Below are 17,280 nucleotides of genomic sequence, written 5' to 3'. Positions count from 1 at the left end.
TGCCTTTCGCTCAGAAAAAGCCTCCGAGGGAGCGTTGTTTGTGCACCAATGCTGCCACTCAAGGCATAGCGAAACTTTGAAGTCCATGGTAATCATAAAATTGCCAATGGATCATGTCCCTAACGCTCTTTGCCTTTGGAACGTATGAAAAATGCCTAACACGTGATCAGCATTTTCATATTTTATTGATAAAGCATGCGACAAATTTGTAAGTGTCTAGAAAGGGCGCAGCCACTCCGAGGCAATTAATTTTCGGTCAAAAACGTCTTTAATGTACTTTTTTCCTTTTTTGTTAAGGCGAAGTTAACATTTTAACTCCAGCTCAGTGGAGCACAACCTGGCAAAGAGGGCGGACAGTGACGGGAGTGATGGAACGTTGATGTTTGGAGCGGGCGCATGAGAGACAGCGAGAAAGACAAGAGAGAGGAGAACTCCAGATTTATAGAAAAACAGAGATGGAGGCCAAATCGGTGCTGTGTGTCTCTAATCCCCCTTCAGGGGACGGCAGTTTAAGGAGTCCTTCTATGACAGATAAACTTGCCTGAGACACACACACACACTTCCTTTGAAGGCTGTGCGGTCTTCGGGGTTGTGGGCTCTCCAGAACTTATGCTGCCACCGCTAGTGGTGTCTTGTGCAATATTTTGAATCCAGGTTAGGAACGCAGGGCACATTTTCATCATTTTGACAATTAATTACATGTCTCAAAAGCTTCTTTTTTTTTTAATCATCAGGCTACCTTCTAGATTATGGAGAATGTAATCCAGTAAACTCAATTTGCTACGCACAAATTCATCCAGGGAATCGATGCTAAGTAACTCCTTTTTGCAATTCTCTTTAGCCATTGATTCAAAGTAAGGTCAGGTGACACGTACAGTTTTAAGTGTAGACTGCAGATGTGGTAAAAAAAAAAAACCCCACCATATATATGATAATGTTTATTCATGTAAAAATGTGTAACAAAGGGAAACAGTTGCTCCAAATGGAGGACTGGGCACCTAACCCGTGTCAGACTACAGTATAAAACATTTGATGACACAAAAAAAAAGGTAATCATTAATGATACAAAAAAACCCAGTACAAAATCAGACTCGCTTTTTATCCCGTTGTTTGCATAATTTTTTTTTAAGGGGGTCAGGCGGGTAGACTTTTCATTCAGTGTCACTGCGTTCTCCCTTCAGCATGAGTCGCTTCCCACTGACTGGCATCGGCACGTCCTGGTCCACCGCCGCGTTTGACTTTTTTCTGCAAAGATAAGAAAATTTAAAAAAAAAAATCTAAATTAAAACATTTCTAAGACATTGTTTGAATAAAAGTAGCTTTGGAACTGGCCAAAAATGTTCCGGTGTAAACTTCTCACCCTTTCTTGTCCTGTTGTTCCAGGCCTTCGTAGAACTGTTTAAACAGCTCATAACGGCCACGCCCTCGAATCTGGAAGGAAATGATTTGCGTGAGGTTTAAAAATCCAAAATAAGGAAGTGGAAATTTCAGTTTTGCGATGACGTACGGGCAAATAAAAAATCTCTTCGTCATCTCCCGCCATGCTGGAGGTGGGAACGGGCCTCTTAACGGGAGCGCTGGTCGTGGCTGGGGTGCTCTCTGTGAACACAAATTGGGGGGGGTTGAACTGAGCACAACTGCAAAAAAGAGTCTGTAGAAGCCATGTTCAAAAGATACAGGCAATTTAGTTTGGAAGTTCCATTTTTTGGTCATTTTGGACACCCACTTCGTTTCTTAGTTTGCTTGGTGCCATTTATGATCTGGGTGTGGTTCTCCTCTTCGGTTTTGCGATCCCGGCCGGGACACGCACAAATGCGCACCTCAAAACACCTTCGACCCAAAATCACGCCCCTGGGAAGGACAGAGATTAATGGTGGCCGTAATGAATGAGGAATTTAGACGGGAGGGGGGACACGGGGTCCAACGCGATTAAAGCACAACCTACTCGGGGGTCTCCAGAGTCAAAATTGTGAGGATGGGCCTGCGATTCATCCCTCCCATGCAGGAGCTGTTGCACATGAAGGAGAGTAGGATGGTTGTCATCTCAGAGCCCAACTAAAAAACAAGAGAAGATTTTGTGGGGTTTGTATGTAGGAGAGCTAGGGCAAAATGTTACCATGAGGGGCAGCAGGGGGGTGTGGGGGTGGGGCATGTCGAGCATATCATTTCATGCGAGACAGTTTCATGTTTTGGCAGATTTTTCAGTGCTTAATTTATTTACATTTACCTGTTCACTCCAAGGAGGTGACGGTTTTAACTTGGCAAGAATTTTTCTGTGATGTACCTGGGGGGTCTCGTAGGGAACGGTCACGCTCTGCCTCTTGGTGTAGACATCCTCAAAATACTGCACCCTCTGGCTGCCCTCCATTCGGATCAGATGGCTGCGGTGCTCTGCGGCTAGATGGCAACATATATACAAGACCATTTTATGTTTTTTTTCCCCCACAAATCGATTCTACTGTTCAGACCCCACGTTGTCTGTTATTTTTTTACAAACTATGGAACAAGACGTACCATCCTGGTTCTGGTGGTGGGGGCACCGGCGAACCACGTCGGCCACGTGCTCTGTTTTCTTGTAGACCGCCATGGCTTTCAGGATGGCGCCCGCCGGCGGCTCTTTGCCCACCAGAATTTCCACCGGGGTGGTCTTAGCCAGCTGGCAGTACAGCTTGTTGAGCATCCCAGAAAACTGACCAAAAATTTCAGACAAGATATTTTTTACCTTAGCAAAATCCGTTTTAACCCTTTGTGTGCTGCAGAACGGCAGTGAGGGGAACATGTCCCATCATGTTCAGCTCTTGCCATCAAGTCACAAGCAGGGAAATGGAAGCGGGAGGGAACTTTTCGAGCCGGATCAGCCTAACGTGAACCCAAGTGACCAACCATGGGTTGCGTCACAAGCAGAGCCATTGGCTCACGCTGAATGAAAGAGAATGATGCGATTTGATGAGAATGAATGAAAATCAGTGGCTTGGGGAGAGAGAGAAACAAAAGAGCGGTTTGGGAATGGTTGCCGAGGTAAGATTTTGACTTTGATGAAATGTGTTCTCCAAAAATGTTTCGCATACTTGCCTGTTGAAAGTTAACATTCAAAACTAGATTGAGCTCGGCGTGGATTACAGTGCTCGGCAGCAACTTTTTGTCTCAGGCCTCCGCCACATACTGGACACGGTGGACCATTCACAGTTTAATGTGAGCCAGACATTTTTATGAGGGGTGGGAGGACAGTCAGGTGTGTTTTTTTTTTTTAATCTTGTCATTATTAAAATAATTAAAAAATATAAAACTATTTTAGAGCTTTATAAAAAAAATTTTTGAATTTTTAGGGCATGTAAATGTAATTACATGACGGAATTTGTAAATCTTTTTTTTTTTTTTAAACAAGATGTCACCACAGAGCCACCGAAAATGACAATAGCCAACGTTAGCCAATTTATTGTACAAATCTCAAAATCAAAAACCTCAGCACTCTCCTGTGCAAACAAAGAAATAACCATGGCTGATAGAAAATAATGTTTATTACGCTGTAATTATATGTTAGAGGTTCAAGTCTGGAACTTACAGTGGATGTAACTGACTTGGCCGTTCCAGACTTCTGGAAACGGAGCAGGAAGTCGTACACCCCGGGATGGTCTGTGGTGACCGGCACAGTGGGGGCCGGTGGAGGGACGCCTTCATTGGTGAGCGGCTCCGGTGTCATGTCGAAGATATCTTCGTTAAATTGTTCTTGCAACTCGTGGAGCTGCGTGAGCGGGACAGGGGCAAAATCTAAATGAACACAACGGTTTTGCAAAGAAGGAAAAAGCAGCCCGAGCACTGTTACCTGGTTGATGCCGGAAGGGTCATTATCATCAACAGGACCGGTCATGCTTGGTGTAGAAAGCAAATCCTGTACATTTCTGTTTTCATTTTAAATGTTAACTTTGATTTTTTAAAATGTTTTTATTATTTTTTTAAAAAAGGAACTTACAAGGTTTGCCAGATATCACTGAATGATTCCTGACTATTCAGGAACTCTTGGCTCAGAGACAAGTCCCCCAGGCTTGGGTCCATCTTTGATGTCTAGAAAATATGAGAAAATGAGGAAGATTGCAATGGAGCAGCAATTGACACCATTTTTCTGTACTGTAGTTCAAATGTATTAATGGAAATTTTAAAACATCTGGGACTATACACACATATATATATATACCTTTTTTGCACAGTTCATGAGGATTTTGTTCTGTCTCCTGTTTTGCGGCAAATGAATGTCAATCCCTTCCATCCTCCTTTTTACGGCCACAGAAAGCAAGCATTTGTGTAGATGTTTGTTTTATTTTTAACGTGTGTAAAGACCTTGAGAAAAGTGAGTCCTGTAAATGCTATAAAACTTGGAGTGTTTCGATATCACAGACCTCACTAATTGTGAGGGGTGGTCTGGAACGTAGCCCCCACATCGGAAGGTGGAGTACTGTAACAAGTGTAATGAGACACATTTGTTTTACATCGGAACCACTGTTACAGACAACGTCTATAAAGATCAAATTATTTATTATTTATTAGAAGATGGAGCGGTTAATGCTGGGAAAAAAAACTGTCCCAACTTGTTTGACAACAGCAGAAACACAGTAAATCCCAGCTGGTGGGTGTTATTGGGAATTGTATTTGTTTATCCTGCCTAAGGTACTGTAAGGATCACAGAATGATGTTAAATGATATGGAGGTGAGTGGAATGTGTGTCAATGAGGAAATACACGTCGCTAATGCCAATCGTTCGTCTCACAGGGCAGTTCAAGGTGATGTTTATTTGTCTGCTGGCAAGGAAATTGGTTACTGAGGGGGCCCGGTCGCATCCAGCCACAAATGTAAAAGTAGATCGATAAAAGAAAAAAAACTCGTTCTCAATCACGGTATGCGTCGCGCTTCATCCCATCATTCATCCGATCGCAAGTCGGACGCTTTAAAATTCATATAAACGTATTCTAGCACCGTGGAAAGAAAGCGGAAAACGTTAGCATAGCTGCCTAGCATTATCATTCATGCTGCAACTAGGTTGGGCGACACCTTTTCCGCTCTAAACAAGGCGCTGACGTTGAGAAGGCACGTACCTGGAATCGCAAGGCTACTACCGAGTGGCCAAATGAGTCAATTTAGTTTAAAGTCGAGCCGATTAGAAAACAAAAGCTGAAATATTTTCACCAGACCCCGTCCAGCAGCAGCAGACTGTTTTGGGGATTCCCACCACAGGCGAGAGGGCGGGGCTTATTCCCCCTGTGACCATTTTCGCGTGAAATAATTGGTCGGTAACTATCCACGCTTTTCAGGGAATATGGCACATGAAAAAGACAGTATTTTATTTATTTTGACAAATGATTGGTTGGTAAATAATAATTGAGGTATAAAAAGTGTAATAATTCCTATCTCAAGTCAAAACAACTGGTACATATTTCAGGTATAAGGCGTGTATTGTTTTTTCCCCTTCATTTACAATTAAACACTTTGTTAAATCAAATATTATTGAAACTATGCAAGATATACAGTTACATTTATTTAATGTAATCACTGTTTAATTCATACGTAAGTGTACTGTATACAGTATATCCATTTTCTAAGCCACGTCTCCTCTTCTGTCAGCTATTTTTTCCGAATAGCTTTAAATGCTTTTAAAACTTTTATTTACCTGAAGCACATTGCGTTACCTCGTGTATGAAATGCGTAATATAAATAAAGTTGCCTTGCCTTGCCCTGAGCCTTCGACTGAGTGCCCCTCTAGTTAGGAGCGCATTGCTCTCATGATTGTCACCTGAACTTTGCACTGACGCAGTGGCCTTGATGTTGCTAGAACAATTGTCTCGCCGAGCAAAACAGCCAGAACGCAATGTTTATTTATTTCTATCATTTCCTATTAAATCCGTATTTGAGCATTTTGCACTCCAACCTGCTTACATGGATTATGTGCATGCACAATCGCCAACACACGCGGCGTAGCCGCAGCCAATCACTTGCAGCGCTTGATTTAGCATTAATGGTATTTGTAATGACATTGGCACCTACTTACATTGCAATCACATTTCAAGCCTCCTCTCTGCAGGCGTCCTTGTTAACTGGGAGTGAGCCAAGCAGCAACGGGCGCTATCTGCTCTGCCTTGTGATACGCGCTTATCTTTCTGCACTTTCTTTTTATGAACAAGAAAATTGCCTTTAAAAATGCCCTATTCCTTTTGAGCCAATTAATTTCATGACAAGTAATTCCTTTTACGACACAGCGAGGCGAAAAATAATCTGGCAGAATAACTGACGAGGAAAGACAAGCACACCACGATAGAATGTTAAGGAGACTCCAATGCAAGGAAATTATTTCAGAGTGCATAAATAAAAGCCCCCCACCCCCGTCATAACTCGAACAAAAATTGAAGTTTAGTGGAGACATAGTTTGATGACAGCCTTCCCTGAAAGTGTCCAACATAATCAAGAAATAGACGATTTGCATTTACGTTCTTTGAATTAGAAGGGACAGAGTGACCTACATTCTCGCCTGCGTATCTGTTCTCAGAAGTGTCGGTTACATACTCAGATGCTGTTAATGTAAGTTCTCTCGCTCTTGTTTGCTGTCAAATTCTCAAACGCATGCCATGGGTGACCTCATCAAATGGGGGTCCCATATTCTGATGAGTCAAAAGATTTTTCTGCAACACAGGCTGTCTCCAGTTTAATACGATCTTTTCTCTCCCTTTTCAACACCAAAGTGTGTTTGTTTTTTTTTTGGTGGGGAGGAGTATAATTTATAAGCAAGACTGTCTTTTTTTTTTTCCATGATGCTTCCTTTCACTTCTGTTTTCAAATTTATGTGGAAGTCATTCGAAACAGAAGTGACACATTTTGACAAGCTGCCGAGATGTGCCACGCTTTTAATCAGCTCGGGCTCTGATAGGCTCAGTCACCTCACACGCTGCGGTGTCAACCACTCTCGACTGTCGCTTCCATCATGTCTTCATACTTTAAAAAAAAATGCATCAAATCACTTAATCTAGTGAATTGCAGATCACGTGATACGAAGAGCACGACACCTTTATACGATGCCGTTTACTTGAACGAGTCATCGGGGAATTGACTTGAATGAAGCGCTCAAGCAAGGGATTGCTTTATGAATATGAAAGAATGTAAATAGACGCAAAGCAAAACTGGAGACTGCCGGCACGACCTTCTAGCACGCCGCGACAGCGTATGCTGCCTAGCTTGGCGCTTGGGCACTCGCCACAGGTGATGTGAAAAGGGTCGGACTGCTTTCCACCCACTTAGGCCTGCTTCCGTGTCATGAGATGAGGGGAAACAATGATCAAGACGATAAGGACGAAATGATTATTTCAGCTCCGTATTACAAAATATTTCCAAAGTTGGATTTATTTCTGTGCATATAATATGAATGTGGACAGTAGCGGCAGATGTCTCCATAGCTTCATGCAAACGTGGAGCCACAAATTTGCGTTATCACTGAAAGTCTTCAAGTCAATGAATTTCAAATCAGAATGAAAATGAATCTCGTCTCCAGCCGACTGTAGACGACAGATTGAAATATTAAAAGAAAGGAAAAAATCCAAAGGATTGTGATGGAGTGGCTAACGCTTCAATTCTCGGTAGATTATTACCTCTTGTCACCTCGGTCGACTCCTCCTCCCCATCATAATCTTTCCTACGGACACGTTGCTTTCGCTCTCTCTTATTCTCACTTCTTTTTCTTGGTCTTGCACCTTCGTCTGTGCCACCCCAGCAGATGAGGTGGAGGATAGTGCACAGTAGGCGACTAACTGCGGCATCGGTCTAGTCCCCTGTTAAGGCACCCCAGCGTGACCCAACTCAACAGAAGTTTTCAGTCATATCATCATCATCATCATCATAAAATAAATCAGCATGTATTGTATTGTATATCATACAGTCACGTTGAGGGATTGCGCTCGTGTGTTTATGTGCATGTGCACACTTTTGTAGTCGATAAAAATGGTATGTACACTTGATTTTAAGGCAGCCAAGGAGGCACAAATTACCGGGGAACAAACATTGCTGGATGAAGTCAATTGCACTTGAAATCTTTGGCACCTTCCCCCAAGCAAAGTTTCTTCAAGGACTTCGCTTGCAGCCAAGCCACGTACAGTAAAGTAAGTTAATGCGGATTAAGATCGGCACACAGTTGCTACTGGAATGTTGCAAAAGGCCGAGAGTGATAATGTAGCGCCGGAGAGGACTCTGCACTAACACTGATAAATGTTTTCAGCAGGCGGTCCGCCATTAGTGTCGGAGCAAGTTACAGCCACAAGAGCAGACAAACAGGAAATGGGGAGAGAATGGCTGTAAATAATTGATAAGGCTTGACCCTGTGTGATTCATATTCGGTGGCGGAGGATCAAAGAGCGAGCCTCCCTCTTTGACATTGAGCCCGAATGCGGGAGTCAAAGCCATTACCTTCTCCAGCGATGCGTCTTGCATTTGTGTTAAAAATGCATTCTTGCTCCTCAATCGGAGCTAACGCTAGCTGGCACCGCGGGGCACTGACGCTATTGCCGCTGCGGGGTTACCTAACAGGAGCGCTAAGTAAAGCCAAGCGGACGCCATTTTGTTCCCGTCCACTTGACGAAGTTCGAGGTGCTCTCAGGTGTGAAAAATAGCCCATGTTGGATCCCTCGCTTCTTTTAGGTGTGAGCAATATTTTAGAGGCCGCACACCCCGGGGGCCTGCTGTCCTCACATCAAATCTTGCAGCTCTGCAGACAATTAGGAGCGTGTGAATGAATGTTTGATACACTCTGTTGTTATTGTGAGAAGTGCTCATTTAAATAGTGCATGTGTAACGCCATGCTAGCGCCGATTCATCACTGTTGCCGGAGCCTCTGTTTGCTTAATAAGAATCCATCCATCCATCCATCCATTTTCCGAACCGCTTGATCCTCACTAGGGTCGCGGGGGGTGCTGGAGCCTATCCCAGCCGTCTTCGGGCAGTAGGCGGGGACACCCTGAATCAGTTGCCAGCCAATCGCAGGGCACACAGAGACGAACAACCATTCACGCCCACACTCACACATAGGGACAATTTAGAGCGTCCAATCAGCCTGCCATGCATGTTTTTGGAATGTGGGAGGAAACCGGAGCACCCGGAGAAAACCCACGCAGGCCCGGGGAGAACATGCAAACTCCACACAGGGAGGCCGGAGCTGGAATTGAACCCGGTACCTCTGCACTGTGAAGCCGACGTGCTAACCACTGGACTACCGGGCCGCCCTGCTTAATAAGAATAAATCTTACAATTTATTATTCATTTTTTGAAAATCTGGAACCAAGGTTGTTATCCCAAGGTCTGACTTTATGGGCTGTGGTATTTGAAATCTAGCTGAGTAAAGACAGTTTCTCGGTGTAAATGGGCGTTTTTAGTTTTTCTCAATGTGGTTTTCCAAAATTCAAGCATGTAAAACCAATCGTGTCTGCACAGTCGAAAGGTCGAGCACACAACACGGCGCCCGCTTTCTCGTGGGCAAATGTCTGGCATGCGTGCACATGACCAAATCACTGTACCCTCTATGAGTTACCTCGGTCAATTAGTGAAGATGAATAGCTTTTTTTAGTCCATCAATCTAACTGCGCCGCACTTTGTCTGAGCTTGTCCAACGTATTGATTGGAGTTCCAGTGCCTCCGCTCTCGGGTTATGATGGCCCCTGACCACACGAGCTTACTCGGGAGGTTCTGTCAGATGAAAGGCGAGATATGTAACCCAAACTCCCACTCCTGGGACGTTTGAATGTTCACATTCTTGAGATCACATCTCCCTTCCTGCCACCGGAGACCGAATATAGATCCACTGGAGTCTTCCCGCGACAACTCATACCAGATTTCAATCAAGGTTTGATTGCAATGCAGTACCTTGTCGAGGTGGGGAGGAATAACTCCCACTTTAATAACATGCTTTTGACCTTAAAGTCCATCACTGCATCTTCTCCTTGAGTATATCGTTTTTTGTCGATGTTGTCAGCTTTTCGCCGCCACAAAAGCAGCCTATCAGTTGTGTATCAGAGTCTGCGGCTTTGCAAAAGGACGTTTCGGTGAGCCGGGGAGGGGGTCCATTGTGTGCGGCCCATCTCTGTGCAGCGGCTGTCTGTGAAAAGCTGAGATAGCCGTCTGAAGGATCGGCCAGCGCCGCTTTAACTGATCCTCTCTGTCTTACTCCGCCCGCGGCACTCCATGTGTCGGAGGCATTGATCGCCATTGAATTGGATTGCGCTGGGCCTTATTACTGATGACAGTGTGTGTCGGGTCACGTGGAACCACAGAGGCTTCTTGTGCCAACAAGTCGGAGCCAGCTCAAAGCAGTCGGATGGAGGATTTACTCACTGGAATTACAAGTGTCAGTGTTTGTTACACAGAAAACGCAGGCTCACACAAACACTCGCTGCTCACAGTATGAGACACGCTTGGTATATACTGTACAAAGAGTTCTTCATGATAGGCATTTATCATTTTTCATCGTCGCAAAAAGTTAACTCTCTCCTGGCTGTGTTGTCAATTTATCTGCTCTCTTTCAAAGTTAGCAAGGGCTCACGCTTTCTGCCCATTTTTTTTTTTTGGGGGGTGTGGTAATTCCCATATTTCATTTATTTTGGCCTTGCCGTATGTTGTGCACGGCTTGAATAGCAGCCGTCATCTTTTCCACTAAAGGGAACAAAAGCCTTTGCTCCCGAGACAATGAAGTGCTGGCCCACCGTGCTAGCGACGGGCCAATAAAAAGCGTAATTGGATCTGTCAATCAAACATTGGTGCAGTGTGGGAGGGCAGAGGTGTGGGAGTGGGCCACACCAGGAGTAAATGGGAAGGACAGAAAGTTAACTCTGCACAACAGCACGTTATTTCTTTCTGTCCGGTTAGGGGGGAAACTCAGCGACGGTATCAGAAGTGTAGCGAGGTTGCTGTTTGTGTACGTCAGAAATTAGCAGTGATGATCAGTTTTGGTCGATGTTCAGTTTCGGTCACGTATTGTTTTAATGGCTTGCCGGTTCAACAAGGTGAATAGAAGGACGATTTCGACAGCCAAGTTGAGAAACCCGGCAAAAAGTAAAAAGTGTTCATCTACCAAAAGAACAATGAAAATCCATTATGTTAAGTGGCGGAAATAAAGTGGACGCCGTAGTTAGCATCCACAGCGACACGAACCGCTTTTGACATTGCATTTGCGTTTAAGTGTGCATTGCCCAGGTGCAAAAACTGCGATTGCCCTTTAAGCACAACCTGCTTTTATTGTGCGCACGTGTCCGTCAATGTAGTGAGAACTGCTCAAATTAAGAACCCATCCACAATCTCACTGACGGAGACTTTTTAAGTGCACCACTTGGAGCCTTTGCCTGAAATTTTGTGCTGGCCGTCTTATGTCCCCCACTGACATCCTTTTTCTATTCTTATCTAATCTGGAGGTTGTTGCAGAGAGGAAAAGCCCAGTCGTGAATTGCATTAGGGTGGTGAGAACACTGTAATGGCGTGCCACCTTCCCCTTTTGAAATAGAATCGCCTTGTTTAGATTTTAAGTACGAGCGAGGTAGTCAATGCAACCTTTGCCGTTTGAAAAGTTCAAAGAAATTCCAAAGTGCAAAGAAACTTGAGAATTTCTTTCTTATCTTTCTTCAAAAACGTGCAAGTGTGTGTTTTACTGATTTTTTTTTGTCTATACGTGAGGAACGATCTCATACGATTAACTTCACTAACTGCTGTGTGCTACAGTTATCTTTAACGAGCAGATTATTTTAATATCTTATTAGACAAGGATGTAGGAGGAGGTAAAGCCTAATGGACTCTAATGTTGAAATATACGGAACGTCGGCCTAATGAAATGCTCTTGTAATACCAAGGAGCATTCAACATTAAATAGGGGTCGGCGGGTTTAAGTGTTATGTCATTTTAAATTGTGACAAGTACCTTGAGTAGAGCTTAATAGTGTCAGGGTCTGCTTGGTGACGGTTAGCCACTCAGAAACAGGGTCCCTCTGGATCCGTTAACATGCGTCTGCCCCTTTTGTCATGTCTATTTTGGCATGAAAAACAATGCCTTCGCTCCCGGCTTCTAAAAGGGGGGGGGGGGGGGGGGGCAATTCTACAAAAGATTCCAGGCAGGGGATGAAAACAAATGGCACAGAAAACAGGTTGTTCCCAGTCACCACCTGCTTATTGAACATCTTTTTTTCTGGTAACATACCTGAATATGCCAAAACACACTTGAGAGCCCAAGAAAATCAAAAACCAAACTAGCAGAGCGTTTTTAAAAAAAAGATTTTTATATTGAACAGAATCAGTGATGGGGCGTGTTAGACCGGGTATTGGTAATTTGCCAAACGCATGCAAGCAGGTGTAAAAAGTATTTTTAAAAAAAAAAGTAGCATAAACAAAGCTGACTCCATTTACCACCAATCAAAGTGACATATCTTTGAGGACACACCATCGCTTTACGGGAACGCCCAATGGGGTGCAGAGTGGTCTGCCAAATTGACAAGTGGCAAGGCTTAGGACTTAACTAAGACTTTTTTTTTTCCTCATTTCCCTCCAGGAGCAAGGGAAAGTAGGTGTGACCTTCAACATTGGGACGGTGGATATCAGTGTGAAAGAGATGACGACAGCGGTAAATGATGGCAAATACCATTTGGTTCGATTCACCAGGAATGGAGGAAATGCTACGTTACAAGTGGACAACTGGCCCATCAATGAGCACTTTCCTTCAGGTACACTCTACTTTATATGCGGTCATTTGCTCACGACTTAGTGGAGGTTTATTCATTTTAAACCACTGGACACCACCTATTTGCGTAAATTAAGGGTATCAACATGTAGCTAAAATCGCACATGGCCCTTTCCCTGTATAAAGCAAAAATCATGCATTTGTGTTTTGCTATACAGGATGTCCCAAATCTTATTTCAAACATTGCCAGCTTGAGAAATGAACAGGGAGATGTGCCATGCTCTTTGGTTCCAAAAATGAATGTCCTGAAGAAATCAAGTTGGTTTTGTACCACTTTGCAGCTCGTTACGAAAGATGTGCAGACATCCGGGATGATGACACAAGTCTCTCATCCGAACTTTTTGGGATCAACACCAAAATAAACGCCTTCGCAGATGCCTATCACTGTCAAAATAGATTTCTTTACCGGGGTATCGGCGTGTACTCACGACAATTACGAACAAATAGTCATGAAAGCACAACCCTCTTTGTCGAAGCCAATAGGTACATCTCAACAGAAATGATGAAAAAAAAAATCCAAATATAAGACTAACAGTACACAAATGAATGTTGATCCCTCTGACTTCTCAACATGCCTCCAGCATTCCCCCCCCCCCCCCCCCACCCCCAGTTGCATGCCATCACCACCAACTGGGCCCCATCCTCCCTTGGCGTGACCTGGCACACTGCTTGTAGTTTGGTTCCGTGCCGTGCAGGTGATGTTAATCCCTTCTGTCGCTCGCTTTCTTTTGCCATTGGCCGTCCGTCCTTGGCTTTTCTTGGACCATACAAAGAAAGAATGGTTTAGCGACTGTGTTTTAAGTACAGTTATGTAGCACACGACTCCCCCTTGATACCAGTGGGACTACGAGACTGACGGCAAGGAACGGTCCCACTTCCGACATCATTTGCCACATTCGTCCTCTCACCCAGAATTCGAACTTGAGTCCATAGGGGTGACAAACCTGCCCATTGGCAGTAAAGGTTTGGCATGGTAGCCAGGGTGCCTAAAAAAAAAAAATCAAATCAAAACAGTAATAACCACATTCATTCAGCTGGAGACAGGCCCACGTTCCTCCCTTCTTTCAACAGTCGTTAATTTGGCAGAGTTGTTTGACCCTCGCCGTCTTCTTAATTACCTCAAAGTGCCCTCTGCATCAATGCACTGCGGTTGTTTACCAACACCCCCGCCCCTCAATATTCCGTTAAGTGCCCATTCAGAGTCTGATGAATGTTTGCCAGCTGGACCGCACATGGAAACATACGGCACGGATTTCTATCCTTTAAGCTTTCAGATGATACAAGTGCTCAAATTGATATTGTTCCCGTTTTCTCTCCACCTGAATGCATTGCAATTAATTTTCTTTCTTTGGCGCGGGTCCTTTGCGGATCAGTCAGTGATGGTAATTACACAGCTAGCGTTTGATTCTCCCCCCCCCCCCCTTTTATCCCTTGTAAAAGCATCTCATGAGTAACTACACGTTGTGATGCATCGAGTGATTCCTCGCACTCTGTGTTTAGCGCGAAGGTGGCAGGCGCCACGGGGCGCCGGGGCTGCTCGATAAACAGTTGCCAGATCGGGGCCTGCCCGCTCTCCCTGGTTGGGAATTGCGGACAGAGGTGTCGCTCGATTGCTTGTCAGTGGAAGGTGTTTGCACTCCGGCTGGGCTCGTGTTAATTGGACATCTCACCAACGTTTTTTTTTTTTTTTTAATGGATTCATCAAAGCTTGCAAATGCTCATTTGCCAACTAAATATGAGCATTTAGAATAAAAGATGGATGCATAGAGAGGTGGTAGGTGCAAAGAAGTAGCTGAGGTTGAATATTGGACACAAGCACTCGCACAGCTCTGTGATACTTATGCTGTGGAATATACGAGGCTTATGAGGGAGGAGTAGTAATACATGGAGAAAGAAAAGGCCCTATTTTCTCTCAATTGCTTTTACGCTCTGCTCGCTCCCTTTTATTGGGTTGAAAGTCTCAGGAGTAGGAGTTTTTGAGGACAGTTCCAAAATGGCAAAAATAATTGGAGACGGTTGTGTTAACATAAAAAAAAAAAGTTACACTTAATCGCGGCACTAATGGAAATGTGTCATATTTGTTCAGAATAAATGCATCCCAGCACAGACATGAGAGGATCGAGTCGGTATAGGTGGAGTTGACGGTTTAATAAGCAGTTCAGGCTGTTATGAGGTGCGAGCTGCCATTTAAATAACATTGGTTGGTATTTGCTGCACTTTTAGGAGTGCATATGAATTTCATATTAAACATTTTACACATAGGGCTCTATTATTTTGTGGGCGGTCTACATCCCGCGCGAAGCAGGGCGCTAACCATGCGGAGGCGGGCCACACCCGTTGTCGGGAGTTTGATAGCGGAGCGCAGGCTGGCAAACTGGAAAAAGGGAGGGCTGCGGCGCTGTGTGAGTGTTCAATGCCGAGTTTAACCAAAGCGGCTCTTTTCACTCCATGCGGCGCACTACAGTCCCAACATGGTGGAAGCACGTCCGCTTTGTGAGGCGCGCACTTGGAGACCACGACCCACAACCGATTGTTCCTTTGACTAGCCCCACCCACTCCCATAGCTGTGCCGCCCAGTGAGATGACAATTCAGAGGGTTTGGATAATTCTGAAAGTAAAGTATAAAACAAGGAGCTGGGTGGCATTGGAGGTACTGTTCAATGCTCTCGCAAAGCATCTATGAGGACTGACCTCAAGGTGTCAAAAACAGATCATGACGGGGAGAGGTATTGAAGAGTGAATGAGGGAAGTTACGCAGCCAAAGAAAGTGACTGAGCTCGCAAGGGCAGCTGATTGCGTTGAAAGCCCAAAGTGAAAAGCAGTGTGCAAATAACCACGCGATGCAAAATGAGTTCAGAATGGAAAATAAATGTGAAACATTGCCAGAGAAAGTGGAGGTATCGTTACAAAATATAAGGCATGCTTCGGTGTTATGATGTGTTTATATAAGCAAGGGCGGCATATATCCAGCTCCAGACAGGACCGCAGTCCATCAAATGTGCTCATCTTCTCCAAATAGACAAAAATGCCCGTAGCCTCTCGCAGAGGGGCCATTTTTCACCATTTTGATGCACTCTGGTGCTTTCATGGGACCTCAGTGAAAATAATGTGGTGGGCAAGCCACCAAACCATCACATGGCACTCTTCAACGTTATGTGGGTGACAATCATTTCTACCCCCCGAAAAAAAAAAATAATAATAATAATGGCAAAGTTTGGAATGAGTCCCTCTAACTTTGATAAAAATGAAATCCAAGTTAGGATTTTTTTAATCATTTCCCCCAGTTAATAAGGGAAATAATGTAAATCATCTGTCTCTGTAAAATGTAAATGTAAAAAGATTTATAGCTGTTAAGAGTGCGGCAATGAAATGCACACTCCATATTTTTTTGTTTTGATAATGCCTCATGCAAGCTTACAAATAGGGAAGTGAAAATAGAGGATTCGTCCTGTCGCTCAATTCTTTTTTTTAATTTTATTTTATTTTTTTAAATAACTGCCAAAGTTGATGACCTGCCTTTCATTTGTGGCATTTGGTGGCGAGGGGGCAGGGGGAGGCTGTAAGTGTCTGCATGACTTCAGACACTTTGCGCTACCTGCCACATGCTTCCTTTCCTGCACATAAAACAAAATAAAAGCAAATGATTGATTGTGTGGCCCGAGAGATTTTAAATCAAGTGGTGTCCAGTGGGAGTTAGCGCACGATTACCTCCAATTAGCGTGACAAGAAGACGGTTTATGGATGTCTCCCTATTTGACTGCTTAGTATCCTTCATTGTTTCACTTGTAAAACTTAATGAATATGTTTTTTTATTAGCTTGTTTTGCAGACCTGTATGTATTTGGTGCTTTTGTAAAGAATATTTGATCCTTGAAGGTTAATCATACTTTTTTTTTTTTTTTAGCTCCCATGGTCAATGTAATTTACATGTAATGTGGAATCTTTTAACATCAAGAAAAAAAAAAGAGAATAATAACCAAAAGATACTTGGTTAAAACTGCATAAATATTTACTTTTTTTAAAAAATCATAAAACAAAGACAAAATTCGTCTAAACCACTGTATAAATGTGTTTTGTGTGTTGCCAACCCTTTCAAACTGTTTGTTAAACTTTAAGGCAACAGCGACATTGAGCGCTTTCAAATGGCAAATAAGAAAATCCCATTCAAATATACCCGGCCCGTAGAAGATTGGCTTCAGGAGAAAGGTAAAGCTCTATCCAACTTCTCCCGTGTACGTCTTTGATTTGCTCTCATTCCATCGGCTTGCTCCCTTTGAGAATGAAAAACTGTCCCTTAAACCCTTTTAAAAACATGTAAACTATTTCATTTCCATTTTTTTTTTTTTGCTACCTCCTCCATTTTTTGATATACCCTTAGCTCTCATTTGCCATCATCATCGTTGAAATCTTTGGTTGTAGCCTTGAAACCAGTTAAAGGGACTGGGAAGGGAATGGAAGAAAAACCCAAATCTCCAGAATCGGGAGATGAAAACCCCCTCACTGCTTCAACCGTTCTTTTAGCTGCATAATCAAATTCATGACT

At 43.8% G+C, this 17,280-nt stretch overlaps 2 protein-coding genes across 21 annotated transcripts in view; one reads left to right on the top strand and one right to left on the bottom strand.

Moving 5' to 3' along the window:
- Positions 1-17,280, top strand: part of nrxn3b (neurexin 3b) — a 151,374-nt gene that overhangs the window by 114,032 nt on the left and 20,062 nt on the right. For 12 of the 13 annotated variants that reach the window (XR_015097671.1, XR_015097670.1, XR_015097668.1 and 9 more), the window contains 2 exons: positions 12,550-12,721; positions 16,854-16,943. Coding sequence is in view for 10 of the 13 variants with exons in the window: in XM_086100491.1 (XP_085956617.1) it covers positions 12,550-12,721; positions 16,854-16,943 (262 nt within the window). In the remaining 3 variants the exon portion in view is untranslated. The remainder of the gene's footprint in view (positions 1-12,549; positions 12,722-16,853; positions 16,944-17,280) is intronic. The other variant, XM_086100490.1, reaches the window with a different exon arrangement.
- tp53 (tumor protein p53) lies at positions 926-5,248 on the bottom strand. Of its 8 annotated transcripts, none has more exons than XM_086100497.1 (12): positions 5,088-5,248; positions 4,395-4,450; positions 3,971-4,062; positions 3,824-3,899; positions 3,563-3,742; positions 2,515-2,689; positions 2,285-2,397; positions 1,946-2,055; positions 1,727-1,851; positions 1,508-1,599; positions 1,361-1,431; positions 926-1,245 (listed from the first exon to the last, which is right to left on the bottom strand). In XM_086100497.1, exons 2-12 carry the CDS (start codon positions 4,434-4,436, stop codon positions 1,152-1,154), a joined length of 1,170 nt encoding a protein of 389 aa, XP_085956623.1. In that variant the 5' UTR covers positions 4,437-4,450; positions 5,088-5,248; the 3' UTR covers positions 926-1,151. The 8 variants fall into 8 exon arrangements, with proteins under 8 accessions (XP_085956623.1, XP_085956621.1, XP_085956625.1 ...); XM_086100495.1 differs by having other exon boundaries at positions 4,193-4,450; positions 5,088-5,231; XM_086100499.1 differs by lacking the exon at positions 4,395-4,450 and having other exon boundaries at positions 5,088-5,239.

Source organism: Hippocampus guttulatus, chromosome 20 (genome assembly GCF_054856545.1).
Source record: "Hippocampus guttulatus isolate MCC_2025c chromosome 20, RoL_Hgut_1.0, whole genome shotgun sequence".
NCBI lineage: Eukaryota > Metazoa > Chordata > Actinopteri > Syngnathiformes > Syngnathidae > Hippocampus > Hippocampus guttulatus.
The sequence above is the reverse complement of the archived record's forward strand: the minus strand, read 5'-3'. Positions and strand labels throughout refer to the sequence as shown.